General features: G+C 46.2%; 1 protein-coding gene across 1 annotated transcript in view; it reads left to right on the top strand.

The window, feature by feature from the left end:
* PTPN4 (protein tyrosine phosphatase non-receptor type 4) overlaps nucleotides 1-27,298 on the top strand; it is a 1,255,365-nt gene that overhangs the window by 143,997 nt on the left and 1,084,070 nt on the right. The window contains exon 3 of the mRNA XM_086957111.1: nucleotides 25,173-25,280. Coding sequence (XP_086813237.1) covers nucleotides 25,173-25,280 — 108 coding nt within the window. The remainder of the gene's footprint in view (nucleotides 1-25,172; nucleotides 25,281-27,298) is intronic.

Raw genomic sequence — 27,298 nt, 5'->3', positions numbered from 1 at the left:
AACTACTCCGGAGTTTAGTCATTACGCAGCTGCCCTATTGGATGTTGATAACTCTGACACTTTCCATAAAGTTCTTTGGCTAAAAGAAGTGAGGAAATTACTTCAAAAACTGCACCTTGAACACTTGTGGTCCGTAGTAGACCCAGATGATTTTCCTTCAAAGACTACACTAAAAAAGTTATACTGGGACATGATAAACAATGCTGCACTGACCTGTAGTCAATCTCCTGCCCTGACATCCCAGTTCCTAGAAGTTAAAACTTCCCCAAAGTTTGAACAGTATTGGGATTTGATCTCCAAGTCTCTAGATAGGACATTGTATTTCCAGTTCAGAATTGGCACCTTACCCTTAAATGCTTTTACTGTCAAATGGTCTTCTGATAATGTAAATACGTTTTTATTGTAAATCCCATGTAGAAGACATATTGCATTTTCTATTTTTATGCCCCTTATATGCTGCCCCAAGGAGTAGATGGTTGAAGCCCGCATGCAGAAATTTGGGCACAAGGAGATGTCTAGAGGCTTTAAGGATTTTGAAATCAAACTGTGCCCCTAATCTTGCAATTGCTGTGGCCAAATTCTTGGGGTGGGCTTGGATAATACGCACGCGCACTTTAAAACTCCTATGAACTATTTGAGCATCCTTTGTGCTGTGATGATACTCTTCAAAAATGTGTAAATTTTAAAAATTGTTATTCGCCAACAAAGTACAAATTGTATGGTATTTAATATGATTTTATTATTAGATTAGTATTTATTTTGTTTAGTTTAGGGATACATGCTTTTATGACAAATGTTGTCGAATAAAGTATTTAAACTTGAAACTTGCAATTTACTACTGCTCTTGTCTGAATTCTGATTTAAAACTGCAGTTTCCTAGCTTCAAATACTGTTTTCTTGCTTTTATATCAACTGAACTGCTGGCATTTGCAGAGAGTAATCTACATCATGTTATTACTCTGATGGTTTACTTGGAGAAGTAAAGGTCTATTACTGAAAAAAAGCCTTGAATACTGAGGTTAGTGTAAACCTAAGATAGGTAGGATTTGTTGCAAAGAGATGAAGCACACTTTCGACCAGGATGACCGTATCACGTAGACTCTTCATGTTCAAAAGTTTAACTTCAGGTTTAATAATTCTTGTCACCTATACTATGTATATGAAGAAGCACATTGATGGTACGGCTACCCTTACTTTGACTGCCACTATGGTGAATATTACCAGGGATCATCTTCTAAGGCTTACTCTACTTCTAGAGGGCTATATTATTGACCTACACTCTACGATGGCAGACTGTTAATCAAGATTCCCTCCTCAACCATCACAGCCTATGGCAAATCTGCCACTTATGCCATAATCACTGGTGGACCATAAACCTGCACACCATGCTGTGTTGCCACAACAGCCTGCACCAGGGTTGTGCTACTGAAGGTTCAACCTGCTGTACCCACTGACCCTGAATCTAGAGACAAAGAAGACCACATGCAGACTTTGCTTTGGTAGATATGGCATTTTCCAGCCACTGGTTGAGAGCGCTTCTAAGCGTTTCAGTTCCCAGTAACTGTCACGTAGGCTGAATGCTTCCTTTATGTTTTTAAAGAGGTGGATCCGATAGTAATATAATCCACGCAGATTATAGGTCCCATATGGCTCAAACAGTGAAAAATCATGCAAGCTCTGGCATCGGTGCTGCTATGGTGCCGAGACTTGACAACAAATACACATCACCTAACATACACCCAAGCTTGCAAAAAGGCTAGCTGAAAGCGGATTTAGCTCATGCAGGTGACCCAATTAAGTTAACAAAATCCTGCACCCCCTGTTCTGCGCCAACAGATTGTGAAGGAAGGTCAATGCTAATGCCATCAGTGGCCGTTTTTGGTCTCCGTAATAGACTGTGGTTGTACATCACACTTTATGTTAAACCTATAACCAACAAGAAAGAGGACGCAAAGGTCATTTGTGGGGGGCTCTGCGACTGTGTATGATCATGCTGCCTTCGATATTGTAAGTATGGGCGTCAGACAAATTGCTTTTGAGGCCGTGCGATGCCAAGGATGTCTAAGATGCACTTTATTAAACTGGGGGTCTAGAATCGCATTTTGGCTACACCATTTGATGGAGAGTTCGTATTTGGATGTTACTTGGGTAAAACATTACTGCCCATTAAAGCCTATACAAATATCAATGGGGGATTCTACAGTACAGATGCCAAACATTGTTTTATGGAGTTTCGGAATAAGGTATGGCTTCCTTCTGTGGTGGATTCAAGCCCAAACATTTCCAGCTCCATCAAGGGTTGCTACCACCAGCCCTATTCTCCACAAAACATGACTCCAGCCAAGTCCCTCACAGTACAGATGTCAACGTGAAAATGATAGAGCTTCTGAGACCAACAGCAAGAATCCAGCAGGCCGTTCCAAATTTCTGACTGACTTCCTTACAATGTGCTGTGCGTGTTCCATCACCCCTTGTTCCTTACACTGCTGCCACTCTGCCGGGCTCAGTTGGTGTGAAGATTTCACAGTTTTCTATCATAGGAGCTTCTAACACCATCGCTATAGGTTCTGGATGTGGTTTGCCTGGATCACATTTGAATTCGGAAAACAATCTCTACAGTGCCCACCAGAAAAGATGGTGCATCAACATCTTAACGTACTGCAGTTCAAAATTCTCTGTACGCTGAAGGAAAGGACTGGTAGCCTTTCTCCAAGTTGCACTACAGCAAGGTATTTTACTCTGGCTTCTTGTTGGTCAGGAAAAAATCAGGAGACATGCTTCACATGTAGCATCTCAGCCTAATGAACAAGTTTCTTCGAAAGCTGTCCTTTCTGATTGTCATTCGCAGGAAAATTCTGTTGCTTCATGGAAGAGAATATCTGCTCTTATCCAGTGTTTGAGATGGATACTTACACATCCCAGTCCACATCCTGTATTACTTTCCTTCTGTTTTAGGTAGCTGAATGCTACTATTAGTGTGCAGTTCTTCCTTTCGGCCTCCTAAAATCGGTTCTAAGGATCTTGTAAAAATGCATGGCTCCATTTGTAGCTTTCCTGTGGCAACATGCTCTCTGTATCCCCGTACTTGGATGACTGGCTGATCAAAGGGAACTCTTATTCGGCTGCTGTAAAATTCGCTAGCACCTCTGAGCTTATTAGAGAACCTGGGTCTTTCTCTGAACAAAGATGCATTTTCTGTCTCTTCACCCACTCCAAAACAGTTTCAGGGAGCAATACTGGGTCTACTAACTTACAGGCATACAAATTCTGTTTGACTCTTTCATGGTAGCCTCTACCACCTTCATTAACAAGCAAGGAAAATATCCTCATTTAACCTAGTGGCATCAGCTATTATCCAGTATTATGGGTCACATGCCTGAATCATTCCCCGTCGTCGAGACGGGAGTCTCCGGTACATAGAAAAGTAATGTCCTATAGACCTACATGGAGAAAAGTCGGCCTAAGGGCCTTGCCTTAGTACCCTATGCATGTCCTTTTGTAAAAAGGACCAAACTCCAGAAGGTATCCAATCAGCTACCACCTCCTTCTAGAACCTTCCTGTTAGGAGCCTCAGTCTCTCAGATTTTCTACCACACGTTGTGCTAGGGAGTCTCCACCGGAGTTCTCCTCAGGTTTTCTAGTTTAATCTTTTTTCTTCTCAGAAATTGGATATTTCCTTCATAAATACACCATGGCTGATCAACAGAGGAAGGGTCTCTTCAGAGCTTGCTCTTCTTGTGGTAAGAAGAGGCTCCACGTTGATAAGCATGAAACCTGCTTATACTGTCTTTATCCAGACCATTCTCCTAAAGAGTGTAGAATTTGTAGAAAATTCTCTACAAAAACTCTAAAAGACAGAGAAAGCCGGCTGCTCCTCTGGTTGAACAGGCTGAAAACCAGAGACGACCTGGAGTCTTCAGCGGACGGTGAGATGGCTTCAGTTTCATCTAAGTTATTCTTGAAGAGGCCAAGGGTTGCTTCCCCTAGCCCTACAGATGTTCCTCCTAAAAAGACTCTTAAAAAGTCTTCGGAGGCAATACCTACAACGTCTGACAAGGAGCTTTCCGCCTTCAGGAAGCCTGCGCCGTCGTCCACGACTATTTCGTCGACGCTTACCTCAGCGCTGAAGAAGACTGTGTCTACAGTCTATGTTTCTACATCGACGAAGACGGTGTTGACGACTATGGCGTCGTCCGCATTCTCATCGACGACAACAACGACACCATCGTAGACGGCGGTTAAGCCTGTGTCGTCGATTATCCTCATTACAAAGCCCTCGACGAAGATCCCGTTGACAACGACATCAGCGTCGACGACAAAGCCAAAACCGTTGACGAAGACACCCTCGTCGACCGGCGTGCCGTCGTCGAAGACACAGACGACTGTCAAGACATCGTCGACGACGAAGACATCGTCGACGAGTGTACCATCAACGAGGATACCGTCGACGAAAACACCATCGACAACGACGGAGACATCGACGAATGTACCGTCGACGAGGATACGTCGACGAAAACACCATCGACAACGACGGAGACATCGTCGACAAGCGCACCATCAATGACTGAACCGTCGACGAAAATATCATCGACGACGATTGAGACTCAGTCGACGACGACACCGTCAACGACGCCATCGTCGACGCTATGGAAACAATCAGACTTGATTTCTCCGTTGTCAGCTGCCAGTCAGCCGCCTACGAAAAAGAGCACAAAATAACCCCTGACTTAACGTCTCCAAGTAGGGTGCAAAAGTTACCCCCGTCACGTCTATTGCAGGACGAGGAATCAGATGAAGACCAGTACGGACAGGCCACCAGTCCTTCAGATCTCATAGTAAAGTGCCAAAGCACCGATGAAGAGGGCGATGAGGTGGTTTATACAGAAGAGACTGAACTTTCGCTTGTCCAAACGGAGGTTACACCTATGGTATGCCTTCCGGTGTCTATAGTTTCAGACTTACGGTTCTTGATCCAAGACTACAAGCAGCGCTTTCCTGAACCGACCACTGCCCCATCAATGGAAGCAAATCCAGTTACATCTGGACCGACCCCATCCTCACGACCTAGACCATCACCTTTGGTGATCCGGCAGGAAAGATAACCAGTGCACAATGTCCCGTCTTCTGACGAAGAAGTCGAAGAACCAGAAGAGGGAGGGGTTCAGGACGACCAGTTTATTTATTTATTTTTTTTAATTTTTTTTACATTTGTAAGGCGCACAGATACCCACAAAGGGTTTCCCGGCACCGACCATAGGGACGATGAGGACTACATCGCTCCATCTCCGGCCACACCTGAACCCCCTACCTCGGACTCACCGCCAGTGGACATTGGCGAATTTCACAATTTAGTGGAGAGAGCGGCCACGAGATTCCATATGACAATGGAATCCCATGAAACAGACTGCTTCCTATATGATTTGAAAGACCCGGTTAGGAAAACGAGATCAATTCCTATCATTGACCACATATGGGAACAGGGAAACAGCTGATGCAGACACCAGCCTCGGTCTCCCCAGTAGTTCCACGGCTGGACAAGGAAGTATAAGGCACCAACAACGGCACCAGCCTGCCTTCCTGGGCATCCCAAGCCAGATTCTGTGGTTACCCAGGCAGCACAAAAGAACTCTAGGAATCCGGCATCTCCATTGTCCGCTCCACCGGACAAGGAGTGCAGGAAGCTTGACAGTATTGGCAAACGCTTTTCCACCACGTCGGCCATGACTGTGAAAGTGGCTAATTCCATTGCGCTACTAGGCCGCTACAGTAGGCAATTGTGGGAGGATATTGCCCCGTATCTGGCAGAACTACCAGAAAATTTGAAAGAGGGAGTTCAATCACTCCTAAGGAGGGCCAAACATCGGCATCGGAAATTATCGATTGTGCCGTAGATGTGGCAATGACCGGCTTCAGACAGCAAGCAGGGGCCGCGGTCTTGCGAAGGCAGGGGTGGCTTAAGGCTACATCCTTTCACCAAGAGGTCCAAACTAAGGTACTGGACATGCCCTATGACGGCCAGCACCTTTTTGGGGAGAAAATCGATGAGGCCCTACAAACGATCAAAAAAGATACGGACACGGCACGAGCGCTGGGCACCTTGCAGTTTAAGAACCAGTCCTTTCGAGGGAGCAGGGGTAGAGGTCAATCCTCTTACAGAGGTCCTTATCAGAGCAAATCCTCATACTCCTATAACCAAGGCAGATCGCAATATCAACAGCGATGTAAAATAATGTGAATAATTGTTTGCCCACCTTTGTGTATTTCCTTTCCTTTCACTTGTTTCAAATCTCTGATCACACCTTTCCTTTGCACGCTCCCTTTGGGGCAACCTGTCTGTTTTTACCTACTTTTGAATAATGTATTGTAACAATATGAGCACAAAAAATGAAATTTAAATGAAATAGAATAAATATTTTTCTTTAACCGTGGTGTTAGGTTTTTTCTCAGTATAATAAGTATTGGAGTACTATAGAGCAGACTGGATACTGTTGCTCTACTACAAGTATTGATTCATTATTGATTAAATCAATTGCTATAATCTATAGGTTCAGGACCACTGTCTGTTTATATCAATGTATACCCAGGTCCATGCCTTATGGGCTACCCCATTTTCTTAATGGTCATCCTTCGCTGGTATGCACATTTATTTACTTATGTTCGAGGCATGTGGGCTGCTGAATTCATATCTGTGCATAGATCGCCGCCTAGTGTTGGGTCCGGATGATTGCACATTGTTGTCCTGGAAGAGTCTTCGAAGTATCACGAGATAGGTGGCTCCTCCCCTGGACTACAGTGCGCATGGGCATCGCCTCCATCCCCAGATTGTTTTTTTCCGCCATTGGGTTCGGATGTGTTTCGGTTCCCTCTGTCGGAATCGATAGTTGTTTAACTTTCCTTACTTGAGACCAAAAGGTCTTTAGGATTGGCGTCGGTATTGTCCATCGTTCGGGTCTGTTTAATTCTCAGCTCCGAACACTTGCTGCCCTTCCGCGTGCTCTCGGCGCGGACGGGCCTACACGACGCTCCAGACTAGTTAACATGGAACGAACTCCGTTTAAGAGGTGCCCGGTGTGCACCTCAAAGTATTCACACCTCGACGTGCACCCAGTGTGCAACAAGTGTTTGTCGCCGGACCACGATGAGCCCAGGTGTATGGCCTGCTCCAAGTTCCGGTGTAAGAAGACTCTCAAGCTTCGTCGGGCCGCTAGACTCCAGGCCCAGTTATCGGCACCCCCGCCAGACAACATCTTCGAGGAGGACGTTCAGGACGACACCGTCTTACAAGTTTCGGACTCCAGCCCAGCGTCGGAAGATGACAACTACGACGCAGGGGACGAGGAGTTTGAGGAAGTCGTCGGAGAGGTAGGGGACGACGACGGGGCCATTGCCACCGTGGAGGATAGCTCAGAGGAGGAGCATCCTCAGACTGACTCAGGGGTCAATCCCCATTATACGGCCCAGGTCGAGGGATCGCCTTCGGGCCTTACCCAAGACCTCAATACTCGTCCCACGACCCCCCCTCCGGGCCCGGCCACGGACATTGGTGATGCGCCACTCCCGGTGAACAAACCGAAAGTGAAGCCATCAGGGTCCACACCAACGGTATCGAAACCGAAAGTGAAAGTCGCACTGGTGGGACGGAAGGCTCCAGAGGCCTCAGCGCCTAAAAGGTCCAAAATGGCCGGCGTCGTCAAGAGCCACGCCAAGATGGCCGACCCGAAGACCCCGGTGTCGAAGCCGAAGGCGAAGACGACCGACGCGGCTGCGTCGGCGCCGAAGATGGTCGAGGTCGATGACCCGAAAAAGGCCTCGAAGAAGCGTCAAGACGACCCCAAAGCTCTGGCTGCGCCGATTCCGGTCGTCAAGGCCAAGGGTGGTGATGTGTCGGCTCCGAAGACCGTGCCTTTGATCGCCGTCTATATTCCGGACTCAGGGGAATCGCTCGGGCCGGGCCAGCCCTCCCCGTCCTTAACCAAGAAGGTCACGGAATCCCTTCAACGTATTCGGAAGGACGCATCGGCTCCCGAACCGAAGGATGTGGTGCCGAAGCCTTCACAGACACCGGCAAAGGCGCAGGCGCCGATCCATTTCACGCTGCCGCCGAAGACGACGCCGAAGGCTTTCGCTCCAAGACATGAGGCCGGGGTGCCCTTGAAGCTGGTGTCGACGCCTAAAGCGTCATTGGTGGTGCCAAAGCCTCGGCTCCAGCCACTCGCGGACGAGGAGCGTCGAGAGGTTGTCATCGACGCCAACACAGGCAAACTCTCTCTCCTTAAAAGGAAGATCACCTCGGAGCCAGTGTTAGAACATTTTCGTATTCCACTCAAGAAGAAGTTGGACTCTGCGGGTACTTCTGCCCCTATAGAGCCTGCATCTCCACAAAATCTAGAACTCTCACCAACTCATTCTAACGCTGGGGAAGGTGACAGAGATGAGGAGGACGAGTACAATTATCCAGCGTACTCGGATCCAGAGGAGGTCAATGAACCTTGGTCTGCTGGAGGCGACACTGAGGACCCTCAGTCAAGTCACGAACCGCAGCTTTTTGCAGCGAAAACTTCTCCAACAGAGGACTCTGCAGCCTTCAACGCTCTAATTGAGAGAGCTGCAGCTAATCATGATGTCGACCTCCATGCGGACCCAGTGGATGTCGATTTTCTGTTTGACACTTTCTCAGTGGCTGAAAAGTCGGTCAAGACATTGCCTATGCTCAAGGGAGTGCTGAAGCACGCGCCAGAGGTTTTCAGGGAGCCCACTCGGGCGCGAGTCATCAATCCTCGTATTGACAAGAAATACAAGGCAGCGCCCACTGATCCAGCGTACATCAAGGGACACTTGCCACTGGATTCTTTGGTTGTATCTAACGCACGCAAGCGGGCAAACTCGCAAACCACGGGTGATGCTCCTCCCCCAGACAAAGAATCGTAAATCTTTGAAGCCTCAGGAAAGCGTATTGCTGCGCAGGCAGCCAATATTTGGCGCATTTCAAACACGCAGGCCCTACTTGCACGCTACGATAGGGCGCACTACGACACCCTAGAAACACTTCTTCAGCACTTACCTGATCAGTACAAAGAGGGAGCTGAAATGTTAATTCAGGAGGGGAAGCTAATCACCAATGCTTCCATTAAGTGTGCACTGGACGTGGCCGATACCGCCTCCAGGGCTATAAACACTAGCGTGTTACTGCGTAGGCATGCATGGCTTAGAATATCAGGCTTCAAACCAGACATACAGACAACCATCTTAAATCAAACAGTTAATCCAGACCACCTGTTTGGCACAGAAGTGGATGCAACCCTTGAAAAAATGAAAAAAGACACGGACACTGCTAAGTCTATGGGGGCCCTCCAGTCCCAGCAGTTCCGGGGTGGTTCCTTTCGCCGCTCCAATAACAGAGGCACCTCAAGGGGTCAGGCATCGCAATCCACGCAGTACTATAAAAGTAACACCCAGACCTCATACTCCAACAAGGGTAGAGGTGGTTACAGGGGCAACAACGTCAAAGGCAGGGGACGTGGAAACAACAGCTCCAGGTCCTCCACCACCAACAAACAGTGACGCCTTGTCACTGCCCCCCGACCACACAACACCGGTCGGGGGGAGACTCCAGCAGTTCCTGCCCGCGTGGAAATCCATCACCATGGACAGGTGGGTCAAATCTCTTATCCAGTACGGTTACTGTCTGGAACTTACTTCCACTCCACCAAACATACCTCCAAAAAACCGTCCTATGTCCGGCGAGCACTTGCACTTGTTGCAGCAGGAGGTCATAGTCATGCTGCAAAAAGGGGCAATAGAGCTCGTGCCACTGCAAGAAAGGGGAACAGGAGTTTACTCTCTGTACTTTCTAATCCCCAAAAAGGACGGATCCCTCAGGCCCATCCTGGACCTCAGGCCCCTCAACTGGTACATTCTGTCAGACACTTCCATATGCTCACGTTGCAGCAGGTTCTCCCTCTGCTTCGGCAGGGGGACTTCCTGGCCACTCTGGATCTCAAGGATGCATACTTTCACATTCCCCTGCATCCTTCACACAGGAAGTACCTCAGGTTCACAATTCAAGACCAGCACTACCAGTTCAGGGTTCTGCCTTTCGGGGTCACCACAGCGCCCAGGGTCTTTACAAAGTGCCTGGCGACTGTGGCGGCGCATCTAAGACGTCAAAACATCCACGTCTACCCCTATCGGGACGACTGGCTCATTCAAGCACAGTCGGAACAACAGTGCGCCGACCACGTGTCCCGCACCATTCATCTCCTGCACGATCTGGGATTCTCACTGAATTACCCAAAATCCCATCTCCAGCCCGCCCACATACGGCAGTATCTGGGCGCGACAATAAACACTCTGGCAGCCACTGCGCAGCCAAATTCAGTGAGAGTCGCCAGTATTCAGACGCTGATCCAACGATTCAGACCTCAGCACTCGCTTCCAGCGAAGGTGTTCATGCTGTTGATAGGCATGATGGCCTCCTGCATCTCCATTGTCCCGCACGCGAGGTTACATATGCGTCCGCTTCAGGAGTGCCTAGCACGTCAGTGGACTCAGGCTCACGGGCAACTGACAGACCTAGTGTTGGTGAGTGGTCGGGCGTACAACTCTCTGCATTGGTGGAATCCACAAAACCTTTGCAAGGGCCGACCGTTCCAAGAGCCTGGGCCACAGATTATCCTGACGACGGACGCTTCTCTCCAGGGATGGGGAGCGCATGTACTCCACTACACAGTGCAAGGACTATGGACACTACAGCAAAGGAAGATGCACATCAACGTATTGGAACTGATGGCGATCTTCATGGCCTTAAAGGCATTCAAAATACATCTGTGCAACAAGGTCGTGTTGATCCGGACGGACAACATGACGGCCATGTACTACATTCAGAAACAGAGGGGCACACACTCTCCGCAGCTGTCTCATCTGGCTCAGAGCATGTGGAAGTGGGCCATTCAAAGGAACATTTTCCTGATGGCAGAACATCTCCCAGGCAAAGACAATCAGATGGCGGACCTGCTCAGCAGGCACAGCCACCAAATGCACGAGTGGGAGATACATCCATCAGTACTCCAACCGTACTTCCAAAGGTGGGGTCATCCAGAGATAGACCTGCTCGCCACAAGGGAGAACGCAAAATGCCAAAGCTTCGCCGCCAAGTTCCCACACCCGCAATCGCAGGGCAATGCGATATGGATGAACTGGTCAGGCAGATTTGCGTACGCTTTTCCCCCAGCACCTCTGATACCGCTGGTGGCACGCAAGCTCAGGCAGCACTCGATGACTCTCATCCTGGTTGCTCCAACGTGGGCTCGCCAACCATGGTACACCACGTTTCTGGAACTTTCCGTGGTACCGCATCAAAGGCTTCATCTCACACCCAGCCTTCTGACGCAGAGCCATGGCGACATTCAGCACCCAGATCCGCAACAGCTCAACCTGGCGATCTGGCTCCTGAAGTCCTAGAGTTTGGCTACCTCAATCTTCCCCCCGATTGCATGGACATCATTCGGGAGGCAAGAAAGCCCACTACTAGAGCATGCTATGCGGCTAAATGGAAGCGGTTTGCCATTTATTGTGCAAACCACAACATTAACCCGCTAGATGCTTCCATTCAGAACATCATATGTTACCTGTTCCATCTGTACCAATGCAATTTGGCGTATTCTTCCATCCGCATTCACCTGTCTGCGATGGCCGCATACCTCCAGAATAGGCAACACCTATCACTTTTCAAGGTTCCTGCTATCAAGGCATTTCTGGAAGGACTCAAAAGGGTCATTCCACCACGGACACCACCAGCTCCAGAATGGAACCTCAATGTGGTTCTTACAAGGCTGATGGGTCCTCCTTTCGAGCCACTACACTCTTGTGAGCTTCAGTTTCTGACTTGGAAGGTGGCTTTCTTAGTAGCAATTACATCGCTACGGAGGGTTAGTGAGTTACAGGCTCTCACCATCCAAGAGCCTTTTTTCCAAGTCCATGCCAACAGGGTGGTGCTCCGCACTAACCCTAAATTTCTACCCAAGGTTGTATCTAAATTCCACATAAACCAGACAATTGAGTTGCCAGTGTTTTTTCAAAATCCTGAGTCGCTGGCTGAGCGGATGCTCCACACCCTTGACGTTAAAAGAGCGTTAATGTACTACATTGACAGGACAAAGGATTTTCGAAAGACCAAGCAACTTTTCGTTGCATTTGCCTCACACCACAAGGGTAACGCTATTTCCAAAGCTGGTATCGCTAGGTGGATCGTGAAATGCATTCAGATCTGTTACGCTAAGGCTAAACGCACTCTCACAATTCCACCAAGAGCCCACTCCACCAGAAAGTTGGGGGCCTCTATGGCTTTCCTTGGGAACATTCCCTTAGAGGATATTTGTAGGGCAGCCACATGGTCTACCACACATACTTTTACTAAACATTACTGTGTAGACGTGCACTCCAGCAGGCAGCTGTTGGTCAGGCTGTTCTCAAAACACTTTTTCAAACTGCTGCAGCTGGCACGGGCGGCCGCCAATGATAGGAGGACTGCTATGTATTCAATGCACAGATATGAATTCAGCAGCCCACATGCCTCGAACTGCAAATGCTACTTACCAGTATGCATCTGTTCTTGGCATGTAGGGCTGCTGACATTCATATCGCCCACCCTCCTCCCCGGCGCCTGTAGCAGCTGCAGTATTCATATTTATATATGCTCATAGCATGGGCATCACTCACATAGTTCACTCCATCTCGGCCAATGGCTAAAAACAATCTGGGGATGGAGGCGATGCCCATGCGCACTGTAGTCCAGGGGAGGAGCCACCTATCTCGTGATACTTCGAAGACTCTTCCAGGACAACAATGTGCAATCATCCGGACCCAACACTAGGTGGCGATCTATGCACAGATATGAATGTCAGCAGCCCTACATGCCAAGAACAGATGCATACTGGTAAGTAGCATTTGCATTCTTGTTACTTGTTGATGTCTCTTAGTCGCATGATATGTATTATCTCAGACTGCTGTATGCTGTTCCACCAGAAATGTGCATAATGTATTGCTTGCTACTCTGATTCAGGCATGTGAATCTATGAAAGACACCCATAATACTGGATAAGAAATGCGTTCCTTACCTGTAACTGCAGTTATCCAGTATTGGTGTCTTTCATAGATTCACATGCAACCCTCCCGCCTCCCCTGGAAGGACTCACTTCTTTCTCTAACAAGTATTACGCCTACCTAGCTTGGTGCGTACGAAAATCTGAGAGACTGAGGCTCCTGACAGGAAGGTTCTAGAGAGAGGTGGTAGCTGATTGGCTACCTTCTGGAGTTTAGTCCTTTTTACAAAAGGACATAGATAGGCTACTAAGGCAAGGCCATTAGGCCTACTTTTCTCTATGTATGTCTATAGGACATTACTTTTCTATGTACCGGAGACTCCCGTCTCGACGACTGGGAATGATTCAGGCATGTGAATGTATGAAAGACACCAATACTGGATAACTGCAGTTACAGGTAAGTAACGCATTTCATTTAGCTCATCACTGTAGACTGTAAAATATTTGAAACCGGTCTTCAACCCATACTCCAATACCTCATACATATACCCACATCAAACACTCTACGTCGAAGACAGATCATCTGCTCAAACACAAGACTTGATATAATTGCGCTAGCTGAATCAGAGAATTAACCCAGCCGGTTCACCATTGCTCTTAATACTGAGAGAGCATTAGATAGGGTAGGATGAATCTACTTTTTCAAAGTGCAGGAATGACACAGACTAGCCCAAAAGATCATAATTGTTGTCAAAGTACTAGACTCAAGTCTTTAGGCATCATTCTTCACCAACGGTATCTTTTCCCTAAGTTTTCACTTTATGTGGACTACAAAAAAATCAGAATTCAGGGGATCGAAGTAAAAAATTTGGAATTCACATACTCCGTATTTTCTGATGATCTTTTACTGGTCAACAACTCAAAGCAATTGTTAACACAATAGGCTTATACCCCTCATTATCTGGTTGCACATTGAAAAAAGAAAAGACAGGTTCTGCTACTAACTTATGCCTAAAGAAACTTATTGAAGATGTTGAGTTCCAATAAAGTCATGATCTCCTAATTCACTTTTTTCACCCTCTACGCCAAGCATCTAGACTGAGGCCTAACCCTGAATAAAAGGAAAATCCTCAAGGATAGCACCAATAAATCACATCTGTGGCCCCTACTAAAACTATCTTGGTTCGCTTGTCCAGACTATAAAAATGATTCTAACCGTAATCGTCTGTAATGCATTTTTAATGCTTCTTCTCCCTTTCTCCCAATTTTCATTCATGATCTCTACAAAACTTTTTTTTTTAAACTTTGTTTATTGGCATTTCTTCATCATACAAGTATTATCGCATTGCTTAATGTTGATCAACACCCGCAGGTGACGTATATTGCAGTTGTAACTTAACAACAAACTAAACAGTGAAAACACAGGTCAGCTTCCTATTTTATAATTACTCAGGAGCATCGCAACATTATCACGGTTACAATATGGTCCTTCCCTTATCTTAGTACAGTTACGGCCTACTCTCCACAATTCCCTATGAACACCCTCTCGTTCATGACATGTAGGTTCTGTAATATGGAGCTAGGTGTGCGCTTCTGCCGCTACAGGGAAGGGTGGGTTAAGGTCTTTAGGTTTGTTAATGCGTAACCATTCTAATACTGGACCCCAGATGTCTTTGGGTCTAGAGGCTGTGGGTATTAATTCCCAGAATGTTGAAAGTTGGGTGTGACAAAAGATGACATCTTGTAACCTGGTCTTTACTGATGGGGTATTTGTTTTCCCGCAGTGCATGGCTACTCTGCATTTTGACAGTAAAAGTAGCATGGCTTGCAGTTTTCGGGTGCTCGCAACAATGTGGGTTTAGCTGGTACACCCAGAACCTCCCCAATCGTGTTGAAAATGGCTGCCCAGTATGAGGCTATAGGAGGGCAGTTCAAGCTAGGTGCTGAAATGTTGCGGGTGTGGCACTGCATCTCCAACATCTAGTATCAGGCCTAAGTCCCATACGATGTAGTTGGATGGGAGTTCTGTAAAATCTATGCAAAAATTTTAAATGGATCAGTCGGAGACCGCATCCACAGTTAACCACAGCAGAACCTCCGTTGCTCTACTGAGAGTAGAGGATTCATTTCTGTGTTCCAATCAAGTAATGCTTTGGGTTTTGTCACCGGGAACGTATTCTGCATGGTACTGTATAGCCGTGTGATGAGCCTGCACGGCAAGGGGCTGGTCACTGTGTTCAAGGGGGTGCAGAGGGGGACGGGGAAAGGTGGGGTGCACCTGTCGACATTACGCCTGTAGGCGATGATATAAGGAACAGCTTAGAGAAATTGGGTTCCATACCTTCCTTCGCTGTTGAAGGGAGGGCGAAAGTTGTCCTCTGAATAGAGGTCTGCAAATGTGTTCATCTCTAATTGTCGCGCCATGGCTACTTTCCCCATGTCCTCTAATGGAGGTATATGTGGGTTGTATGCCAGCAGCACAGAAGGGGCATACAGTACCTCCTAGTTGGGGTCTGTTCCTCAGGCCCTCCCTCCACCATCGCAATGCCTCGATTGCGTCTATTTTGTTTCAGGGACGTCTGTATGGCTGGTAGAGTGCTACTTGCAGGCGAACTGGTGCGGTCCTGTCTGCCTTTACTACTACATGGGGCTGGAATGGGATAGGATGGACCCAGTAATGTAGGAACTGGGCTTGTGCATAATATGAATAGAGCGAGATAGCCAGAGCGCCCAGCCTCCCTTACGCCAAAGGGAGAGTCAGGATCTTCCATGATACACAGGCTTGTTTTCCCGCCCACACCAGAGATAACATCAGGGAGCGCATTGTTTTAAAAAAGGCTTGTGGGAGTGGGAGATTTGTGAACAGATAATAAAATTGGGTAATGTTATCATTTTTGCTATTGCGATTCGTCCTGCCAGGGATAGTGGCAAATTCTCCACTCTGGCCTCCAGCCATGGCACGGCTCTCCCATAGTTCATATCCCACAGTTCCTGTATATTCTGGCTTAGCCAGATTCCCTGATGTCGTACTGGGCCATCTGCCTATTTGAGGGGGGTATTCCAACAGAAAGGGCGAAGTGTCATCAGTTAGAGTTAACAGGATTGACTTTGCCCAGTTAATCTGAATACACCCCCCCGACAGAATCTCCTGCAGAACCGGGTGCAAGTTGTCCAGAGGGTTATTAATGTATAAAGTGATATCATCCGCATATAGCAATATGTTAAGCCCTCTGGTAGTGAACCCCAACTTTTTAGCTGCATGGTGTTCCCGATGTTGGGCAGCTAGTGGCTGCATGGCAATAGCAAAAAGCAGGAAGGCGAGAGGATATCCCTGCCTTGTGCCTTGAGTTATTTGTAGAGAAGGGGAAACCAACGCATTTAATCGAAGTCTGGTAGTGGGGGCTGAATTTAGCAATTTTATCTGGTTTATATAAGCCGGGCTAAACCCCAGTCTAGCGAAGATGGTGAACAGGTAAGGCCACTCTAACGAATCAAAGGCCTTGGTGGCGTCTAAAAGCACGGCCAAGGTATGTAAGAGGGGTTCTAAATAGTGCAGCACAGCAAAGAAGGTACAGAGATTGTGTGCTGTAGATCTACCCGGAATAAAGCCGGATTGGTCTGGTCTGGCAATCTGGGCTAGCGGGGGCTGCAGTCCATTCGTCAGTAGTTTAGCGTACATTTTGGTATCAATGTTTATCAATGAGAGGGGGGGCAATATGAATCCCGCTAATTTGGTGGTTTCCCTGGCTTTAGCAGTGATATAATTGCTTCAAGCATTGATGGAGGAAGTAGCCCCGTCTCTTGTGCTTCCCCATAAAGTGTCAAGAGGTGAGGTGCCAATCGCTTTTATAAAAGGCAGCGGTTAGCCCGTCTGAGCCCGGAGCTTGTCGGAGGACAAACTAATAATTACTTGTATGATATCATCTGTAATGAAGGGTTTGTCTATGTAAGCCCTGTGCACCCTGCCTAGCCACGGCAATTCAATTAAACCAAGATAGGACTGGAGATCTTTAAGCTCTGTGTTGGAAGAGGAAGTGTACAGAGTGGCGCAGAATTTTGTGAATTGATAAAGTATTTCCTGGGGTCCCATGACCTGTTCGCGATTGTCATCTAGGATCTCTGAAATGAACGGGGCATTGTTTAGCATTTGTAGAATATTTGCTAAGGTCTTGCCTCGCCTATCAGTTCGCCATATCATCTAGCTTGGGCATATTTACCCATGAATTTCACCTCCCTCTATCTCTCATCCTCTGATTCTGTGGCTTTTCCCCCCTAGTGCTCCCAACAAGTTTGAATATTCGGTGCTGTAGTACTGCAGTTTTAAATCTCTGATGCTTGCTTCTAATTTTACAAATGATTACCTAGTAGATTTCAGTACCACAGCTTGTCTGGATATACATTTTCCTCGAATCACAGCCTTAAAGGCCTCCCACAGAGTAGCCTGGGTTTGTCCAGAACCTGTGTTTAGGGAAAAGTACTCTAGGTCACCTCTGATTTCCTCCTGAAAGACTGCATCTGTAAGGGCATTCAGGGGTAGTCTCTAACTGGATGTTCTCTGTGGCTCCTCTGGTATAGACAACTGTAACCTGACTGGAGCGTGGTCCGACAGTGTCCTGGGCATATGTTTGACCACCGTTATCCAGACAGCTATATCTTTGGACACTAGCCAATAATCTAATCTGGACCAGGCGTTCTGGTGAGCCATGATGTGGGCTCCTTCAGTCGTGCCCGGGTGCCATTGTCGCCAGATGTCTGTTAGGTTGCCCTCTGAAATATTAGTTTTATGTGCCTCTTTTGACTTTGGGTGCAATTTATGGGAACCTCCCTTCCTGTCCATGGGGTCATCCATCAAGGCATTGAAAGCGGCTCCCCATATGATAGTGTCACAGCCTGCCATGCTAATTTTAGCCCTGATGGTGTGGAAGAAATCGGGCATATCAACATTTGGCCCATATATCGCTGCCAGGATTACATTTACAGTTCCCAACCTACCTCCCAGTATTGCATATCTCCCGTCCTGATCAATGTTGTTGACTATGTCTGTCCCCATCTGATTAGTATAGCTACCCCTCTGGATTAGAGTATATAGAGGAGTAGATGGAAATCGCTGGCCTGACTAACTGCTTTAACAATCCCTTCCCACACCTCACCTCACCCGCACCAACCCCGCAACTAAGTTGTGCACAAAAACTCTCCCCTTCAAACAAACCCAATATTGTGCCCCAGACACATGCATGGGAACAAGAAGCTGGAGTTTTCCCTGGGGACATGACTACACCTGCGTACAACCCTGCCATACGGCGGCGTGGCCGCTTGTGCGTAGGAGAGCTGAGATCAATTAAAATTAAGTGTTGCATCAGAGACATTTCCTGAATACAGCTGCAGATATACTGCTATTGGAGAGTGGAGCTATTCTTTCTAGTAAGCAAGAATCAACACTTGGAAACAGAGCACTCATTATTAACAATACATGGCAGTGCCTATCTCTGCGGTTCAATCATTGTCACTGAGTCCCGTATCCGATGGGCCATCCTTGGCCAACTTGGCTGGATGTTTCTGGGCTCTGATATGTTTGGCAAGTTTGGTGCCCAATTTAGCGGCTGTAAAGTGTCCCTTCAAACGTTACCTTCAATTTAGCTGGGTATAGCAGGGCATAAGGTAATTCTACTTGCATCGGGATCCATTTGATCGGCACAAATTCATGCCTTGCTGCCTAAACCGCAGGATTAAAGTCAAGATCTGAAAAAATATTATTTCCTTTGTGATTGATGCTGCCTCTCTCTTTAGCCAGACGTAGGAGGTTATCCCGGTCGCAGTGGTTTAATAAGCGTGCCAAGATTGGTCTTGGTGTAGCTCCAACAGGGGGCCTGGGGCCCAGAGTGCAATGAGCTCTCATAGCGGAGAGGTTCAGACCGAATAGATCATGCAGCAGATCTTCCAAAAAGATTTCCATTTTGGAAATTGCAGTTGTTTCCGGGATACCTGTTATCGGAACATTGTTTCTGCACAACCAGGCTTTCAAATCATCGTTTTTGGCTCTGATGATATTGAGTACCTTGTCAATTTTAAGCATTTGCTCCTTAGTTTCCATTTGGAATTAGTGTGCCTCGGTGGAGCAGATTTCCAGCTGGTCAAAGTGAGTTTTGTGAGTCCACTTGCTTCCTGACTTGGCCCAGCTGGGAAGTAAGTATATCTAACTTGTTATCAATAGTTTTGAGGCTGGATATGATGTCTAGCAACAAGGGTCGGAGGTCATCACTGGTCCCCTCCGCTCCTTCACCTGTGCTCAGCTCTGAATCTGTGTCTACATCATTGTCCATTTGTCTCGTGAGCCTTTTGCTTTCGAAGGATAGTTTTGACTGCTTGGCGTTGTTTCCCCATGCCGCCACAGATGCCAGGAGTGAGACTAGTGGTGCAAAAAGGGCAGTAAGTTCGCTTTACCATTTAATTATATGCAGCCTGGTAACCCTAGACTTGCAGCGGCTCATGCCCTTTCCCCTATGGCTGTCTGTGTCTTGGAAGAGTTCCAGTAGTGCACCACGTCCCGTCCTGCAGGAGGCCGAAGAGCACCCTGTGCACCTCCGTCCATGTACCCAGGCCAAAAACCCTTATGCGGCCCTGGCTGTTTTTGTGCGTTCAGTCTAGGGATGCACCAATGTACCTGAGGTCAGCCCGACTTCAAACTGGTATGCACCCCAGCGTAGGCGCTCATTCACCACACAGCCTGGGTAGATGTATGCGGTCCGTATCGGAGCCTCCCAGCTCTAGTGCACACATCTCAAACATTCCAAAGACCCGACGCTAAGGCCTCCATCTTGAAAAAATGCGGTGTCAGCGACTGTTTTCCACACTTCCCGTGGGTATATTTGAGCAGTCGGGCCTGGGTGGCTGCGCGCCAGTGCCTTCCCATGGTGCAAATCAGGGCCCCTAACAATGCAGGCACAGTCTCAACACTCCTGCAGCTTTTTTTCGCACTATCTCGGTACACAACAGTGTGATCATGCCCCCAGCGCTCTGGCGACAGTAATTGCTTTGTGCAGGCCTCTGCCATCAACATTGGTAACTGCCGGGCCCCGCACAGGCGGCACCCCGAGCGTCACGCGGACTCCCAGCGCATCCGATGCGCTACACAAATGTTCCGGGGCACTCAGGGCCACGACTCGCCTCGGACCACCGTGGGCCACACCCCGACTGCTCGGCTCGCGCTCAGAGCCTCCCCAGACTCTGCTCGGCGAACAGACTCCAACCACGTGGGATAACCACGTGGGATTGCCACGTGGAAGCGACACAGTCCTGATGCCCGGCTGTGCCCACCCAGTGCAGCTACAGGCTCAAGTCGCTGTCCTTGTCTGATTTCCCCCTCGCTCTGTTGGTGCACATCTCTCCCGCACAGCACCCGCCTACCACTAGCACTGGGTACAAGGCATAGGCGGTACAGCCTCCTCCTGCCGTTCAGCAAGGCCCAGTCCTCCACGCTGATGCTCTGCTGCTTTCTCTCGGGTTTACTGGGTCTTTTGCAGCACTCTGCGCCTCCGCCGGTTCCTGCCCCCTTTGCTCCAAATTCCAGCTCCTGCCAGGTGTCTGAGAGCTCTCTAAGAAGTAGGATTATTAAGGAATATGCTGCGGCCAGCAGATCCCTCTCAATAAGTGTCCATCTTGCCGCTCGGCAAGCCACTCCTCCCGAATGATCTCTACAAAACTTTAAACACTTTCTCATAGAATGGGAAACATCACAGAATCTCCATCATAAACCCTCTCAGAAAAACAAGGTGGTGTTAACTTCCCAAATTTTAACACTTACCAGGATGTTGTGAGGTTAAGCCAAGCACTGGCCCACGCCACCAGACCACCCAAACTGCCCCCTACCAAATTCTGTACCCGCTCTGCTCTTGTAGGCCAAACTCACGGCAGCACTGACCAGTCCAGTCCCTCTTATGACATGCTTCACAATATGAAACCTGAAATAATGATTAGAACATGCTTTATTCCTTGCTGCTATAAAGATTATCACAAAGCATATCAGAATCCTCGGCTATTCTTGAAACAAATGGCTAGAAATGTCTGTCGGTAAGCGAAGACCTTAAAACCATAGTCCCGCAGCCATAGTGGAATGCGTGAATTTACAGTAGCCTTCACACCATAAAGCATGTATGCAGTGGCAGCCCCATTCCTGGACTTAGAGATCCAGTACTCACTACCTGATATTGAACAATCCCATTTTACAAGAAGAGCAAACAACATAAAGCAATGGAAAAACCATCAAACGAAGAACACCACAATTACAGTCCTATTATCAAACATCAGCAACCTGATTTACCTTCCCAGTGTGCTGACATTGACAAATACATTTTAAAAAACACATTGATTAGCTAACCTCTTACAACCCTTCAATAATCAAGGGAGGAAAGCCTCCATATCAGTGTCTCCGACACCTCCACCTAGAAAATTTGGGACAGACTAAGATGAAGTTCTAAATGAGTGTTTATAGCCCAGTCTATCTACTTCATCATTTATAGAACTTGTTGGTCCTCTCATAAACTCAATAGGTCTCCTAGAAAGAGGTCAATTGGTTATGTCATCAAGTGAATGCTGACAAATATGTGCTATACATCTGTCATGCTTAAGAGCTATGGTAATGAGATAGATTGAGCACTCTATATGAAGCCCTGCTCCCGGTGCTTCTGATAGCATCCAACTCAATAACTTATAATGGGGACGGATAGAGCTGGTCAAAAGGAACCATGCTAGACTAGAAGTCATACTGGACTTTTTCTATCCAAAAAAAACAAACCGGCTAAGCAGGAAGCCCCCATGCCCCCCCCCCCGGTATAATGACCAATGCCGCACGGCCAAAAGATCGTTGGTATCATCCATCAAGGCCAATGACCGCCCGTTAATGAAAACTGCTAGGCCGGCATATAAAACAGCCATTTTTGAAGCTAAAAAAGGGTGGGAAATGGATAAGTGGGATGCCCTGAGAACTGCCTTGGGGGCCAGGGATATGAGGACCTTTTGGAGTGTTGTCAACACCGGCAGCTCTGGTCCCAAATCACTAGTAGACCCGAATTTGGGAGAAGAGGTATTGCGGGAACACTTTGAATCCCTTTATTCTAAGGAAGAAACGCTGTCCGATTAGATATCTGAAGGATGCCTTATGGGGACTGACTACTCCCCCCAACTCTGGGGAAACCAAAGAGCCCTGCGATGATAGAACTAATATAAGCATAAGTCTAAATGAAATTAAGGGAGCTTTAGCGAAAATAGCCCCAGGCAAAGCACCCGGCCTAGATAAAACCCTGGGGATCTTTTTCGTAGCGAACCATCTGTCTGGGCTCCTTACCTTTGGGTGCTATTTAATGCCATACTGCAGGGTATGAAGATTCCCCTCAGTCCCCCAGTTGGGCCGGAGCAGAAATAATTCCGATCTATAAAAAAGGCTCACCGCTCTTACCAATCAATTATAGGCCAATTAGCCTGATAGATATCTCACAAAAAAATCTTTGCACGTGTATTTCTGCTTAGGTTACAAACTTGGATGGAAGAGCAGAAGATATCCCCCTTACAGGTAGGGTTCAGGGAAAAACTCAGGCTTCAACTGTTATACTGGAAGACCGTGTGTCTGGAGGGTGGCACCCTCTATCTAATATTTGTAGACATCAGGTCAGCCTTTGATTTGGTCCAAAGGGAAAAGATGTGGACAGTCCTCTACGAGATGGGGGTTCCAGTATATCTAACCCATCTCATAAAGCGGCTGCACGAGGACAACTTTGTGCAAATCAGGTTTGGCAAGGACCGAAAGTTAACTGCACCCATCCCGATTAAGCGGGGTGTTCGCCGGGGCTGTGAGCTTGCCCCCACTCTCTTTAGCCTTTATATCAACGGCCTGATAGTTTTATTAGCAGAAAAAGACCTCGATGCACCCAAATTAGCCTCCCGTATAATCCCAGCAATGATGTTTGCCGAGGACACTTTATTAGTATCCAAATCACCCATGGGGATCCAGCGGGTACTCAATAAATTTGAAGTATTCTGTAGTGAAAGAGGACTGGAAATTAATCTACAGAAAACCAAATTTATGGTTTTTTATAGCCCTAAAGGCAAACGAGCAAATCCTTCACTAAATGGTAAACCCCTCAAGAGTTTTCTCTTTCGATTATCTCAGCATTACAATCACAGAAACCATGGATTGGGGGCACAAATTAAAAAATCTTCATTAAAATTAGCGAAATAGTCAGGTGGCATTATGAAGGTTTTCTGAAAGTCTGGCCAGAAACCAGTGAGTCCAGCCATTGAAAACTATAAGGCTCAAGCCCGGGGAGGGGCGTTATACGGTGCTGAACTCTGGAGCTAACGCAAGTAACGAGAACTTAACGCAGGTAGAGAACAATTTTCTCAGACAGCTATTAAAACTCCCAAGGTGCACTCGGCTAATCCCACTCTGACTAGATCTGGGTCTCATGGCCATCGCAGATGTATCTAACCTGAAACCCTTATTGTACTGTTGTCGTCTATGGGTTACCCCAGAACTTTCATCATACAGGGAGGAATTATCAGAAGTAATGAATCTGCGGGGGGGCAGCCAAACTGCAGTGGCTTTCGTACATTAAACACAAGCTAGCCAGCTTGGGGCTGGGTGAACTTTGGGGTGATCCTGAGTCCGCCTGTTCCTTACTACCCAGGAAATCATTGAAGGCCCATCATGAGGAGCATAAATTGGCACGGCTTCGTAGCTCCCACTGAATAGGCAAGTTAACCTCAGTCTTTCTGGAAATTAAAGATCGATTTAGCTTTGAGCCGGCCCTAGATGATATGAAACCGGCAGCCGCTAGAAATCTTTACCACCAGTTTAGGCATGGGGTCCTGCCTCTCCGTTGTTTTACATATAAGTGGGGGGGTTTGCAAGTTTTGAATTGTCCGGCATGTGACTGTCCTGAAGAGTCAGTACTCCACGTGTTGTTTTAGCTGCCCTGGCTACCATAAGGCAAGAAAACGATGGCTGGTGCAGATTTGTAGGAACCTTTGAACTAGATGCTGCTCTGAGGCTTTCAGGATATTGTAGCATGATTCTAGTATCACAATTTTTACTCAGTTGCAGGTTTCCTATTTTCCATGTTGTGTGCCGGCAGGATATTCATAAAAGCACCTAAAAAGAGCCAGGCTGTTGTTCCCGGTGGAAATGCAACAATTTTATTTTATGAACAAACAGTTGAGAAAACATCTATCTGTGGCTACCCCTGTTAGTTTTAAAATAAGGTCTTGTTTTAACATGATTACATTAAAATTGAGCTTGTTAATTGGCCCCTTAGTTATGCTTCAGGGAAATGGTAATTCATTAGCCTACCACTACAATTAATCTAAATATTGTGTGTAGGAGCAGCCTGTAGCACAGGGGGCACCCAGTGCCAGGTCTTACCATTAGTCGTATGGTGAGAATACAGGTCATCCCTTTTAGGAATTTTTTTATGCTATTTATTTATTTATTTGAATATTGCACTTTCCTAGGGTGGATCCTTGTTCCCTGTCCTGAATAACACTCTGTGACTTTTGCTTCTTTTGTTTCTTCTCTGCGAACTAATTAGAACTGTAGGCTTTTTAAATGGCGCGTGGAATCCATTCATTTTACATGTGCACCAATAATGTCCTTATTGCTTTCCCCATGTCTTTTAAATTAAATTGATTTTTGATGTAATTTTAAATGTGTTTGTATGCATTGTGATTGTACTTTTGGCGTCATGTTGACCGAAATAAAGTTGATTGAGTAATTTAATAATTTGTTAATAGAGAAGAGGAAATGAGAATACATTTTTGTTTCTTAAAGTTTAAAGTGATCATAGGTATATTGATTCATACTTTAAGACCTCTGTGGAGAACACTTTTAAGAGGAAGTGAAAGATTTCCCCTGCCCCAAGTACATTTTATGTTATAATTTCGCTCATTGAACAACAGTTTGTCTCTAGCAATGTGCATCATTCTCAAGGTTCAATTTCAGAAATCACTTTTCTGAACAGTTCAAGTTGTCTTGTTTGGATCAAATGTTTGTGTAAGGTATTTACTGTAGTTAGGGACACTTAATATTGACATTTGATCAACTTAGGCAGTTGTTGAAATATTCTTGTTTTTTATTCCTTTTAGAAACATGACCAAGGACAAGTTCTGTTGGATTTAGTCTTCAACCATCTCGATTTGACTGAGAGGGACTATTTTGGTTTACAGTTGGCAGATGATTCTACTGATAACCCAGTAAGTTGTTTCTGTTATGGTTGTAGTTATTCCTTTTCTTTGACAATTCTAAGGGGAAAAAACGTGATCATGAGAACTCCTTTACTCCTCTCCTACATGGTAAGAATGCACCATTTGCCATGTATGGGACTGAAGTATTGGGTTAGGGGTTATCCAAAGGATTCTCCATTCTTGGACAGGCAATGAGTTGCAGGGGACATTTTGGCACTTTACTACAAATTTGAGCAACGGACCAGTTTGCTGCAAGCTTTGATTATGTTCACTCGTCAAACTGATTATTGTCAAAATCTGAACTGAAAAAGATATATATATATCAAGACATATTTTGACGTTTTAATTACGTTGCGCGCACATTTCATGATTAAAGGCCCCCTGTACACTGAAGCAGAGGTATCTGCTTCCGGAAAGTGGACACCTTGTATGGCAAGTTATGGCTCCATGGTTGACTTAGTAAACGTTGGGATAGTTGCAGCCTACTGTGGTGGGTAGTTTTATAATGTGGCTAAGCAATGTGCTGTTGTAACACGCTGAATTATGCTGGCCTGTATATTGCGTAATAGTATGCAAGATAATGTTTTGATTGGGTTGCCTTTCCAAGAGAGGGGTGCTTAGTTGGGGAATTGATCATGACTCAATTTTGGAAACCATTTGCAATCTGATTTATGGTAATTTTGTCTGTTAAATATGATTTTAAATAAACACTCAAATCTGTATGATGTAATTCATCTTTATTTATGGTTTAATCATTGTATTCAGTTTGTGACATCTAGATTGTTAAACCTATGTATATTATTAAATAAATCGCACCTGGCTTTGAAGCAGGTAGCATTATGATTATAAAGTTCAGGACACCTTTCCTACGTAAGAAAAACACAAATACTGCCACTACAGATCAAAAAGCAGGTGTGATTTCACTTGATCTTGCTTATTCATTCACTTCATTATGGGTGAAAAGTATGAGTCATTTCACCTGAAAAAGGCAAGATGCAAGTAAATTATTTAAACGTGAAACGTCTTGCATGGCTAAATATTTATTGATCAACAAATTTGACATACTCTTGAAAATCAAACCACTTTTTAAAAACTGGGTCTAGCTTGTAGACTTCTTCAATTGCAAAGTAAGAGCTGCATAGTTTTTCTAGAAGAGGAAATATTTCAGGACTGCATTCTTGTCAAATTCAAAATGGGCAGATGCTGTGAGTACGTAGCCATCAACAGTGAAATCAGTGGAGGAGTTGTTTTGGCTATCACGCAAAGCGGGTGTATGGTTGAAATACAACTAATATTTAAAAACGACGATCAATTGGTCTTAGGGGCCAAAGGCCTGTGTCCCTTTTGCTAAATGTAACCTCGGAGGAATACTTAATTGGGAAAAATATCACATTGAAATGTATAATAAAATAACTGTCACGAGAATGTACGTATACGACAGGCCATAGTTATCACCTTCATTTAGCGATTGAAAAACATGATATTTTGAAACACTCCCCTTTACATGTGGTCTTCGAAAACTACAAACCTCATTTGATGCAGCAGTAAAAAAAAAATACCTTTAGACAAATCACTATCTGGTAAATGTTTTGGTAACTCTTCTCTACAGATACAAAAAATGGTGAGAAATTGGCCTGAAAGGATTCAGCTCAAAGCAAGTCAGAGCTGTAAAAATGATGATGCCTGGTCTTGCCCCCATCGCTCTCTTTTAACCTTTGTTAGTGATTTAGATTCCTTTCTTCAAGATGTTTCAATACTAAAAATATGTGCAAGATCATCTACTCTTCCTTTGTCAAACTAAGCAATCTTGAGGACTCTCTGAATCTGAGGCTTGCCAGGTTCTCATATGCTGTATCTAGTATTCTTACTTTCTAAGGGGATATCTTCCCTATTATGTTCAGTTCCTAAAATTGTCTTGCTTTTGTCCGCCATTTATTGCCCTCACAAACTAACGTTCTTTTGACTCTTAGAATAATGTCTGTCGCTCTGTTTATGGCGTACCATTCCAGAGAGGTCTTTCAAAACTT

Source organism: Lissotriton vulgaris, chromosome 2_1 (assembly GCF_964263255.1).
Source record: "Lissotriton vulgaris chromosome 2_1, aLisVul1.2, whole genome shotgun sequence".
Classification (NCBI taxonomy): Eukaryota; Metazoa; Chordata; class Amphibia; order Caudata; family Salamandridae; genus Lissotriton; species Lissotriton vulgaris.
The sequence above is the reverse complement of the archived record's forward strand: the minus strand, read 5'-3'. Positions and strand labels throughout refer to the sequence as shown.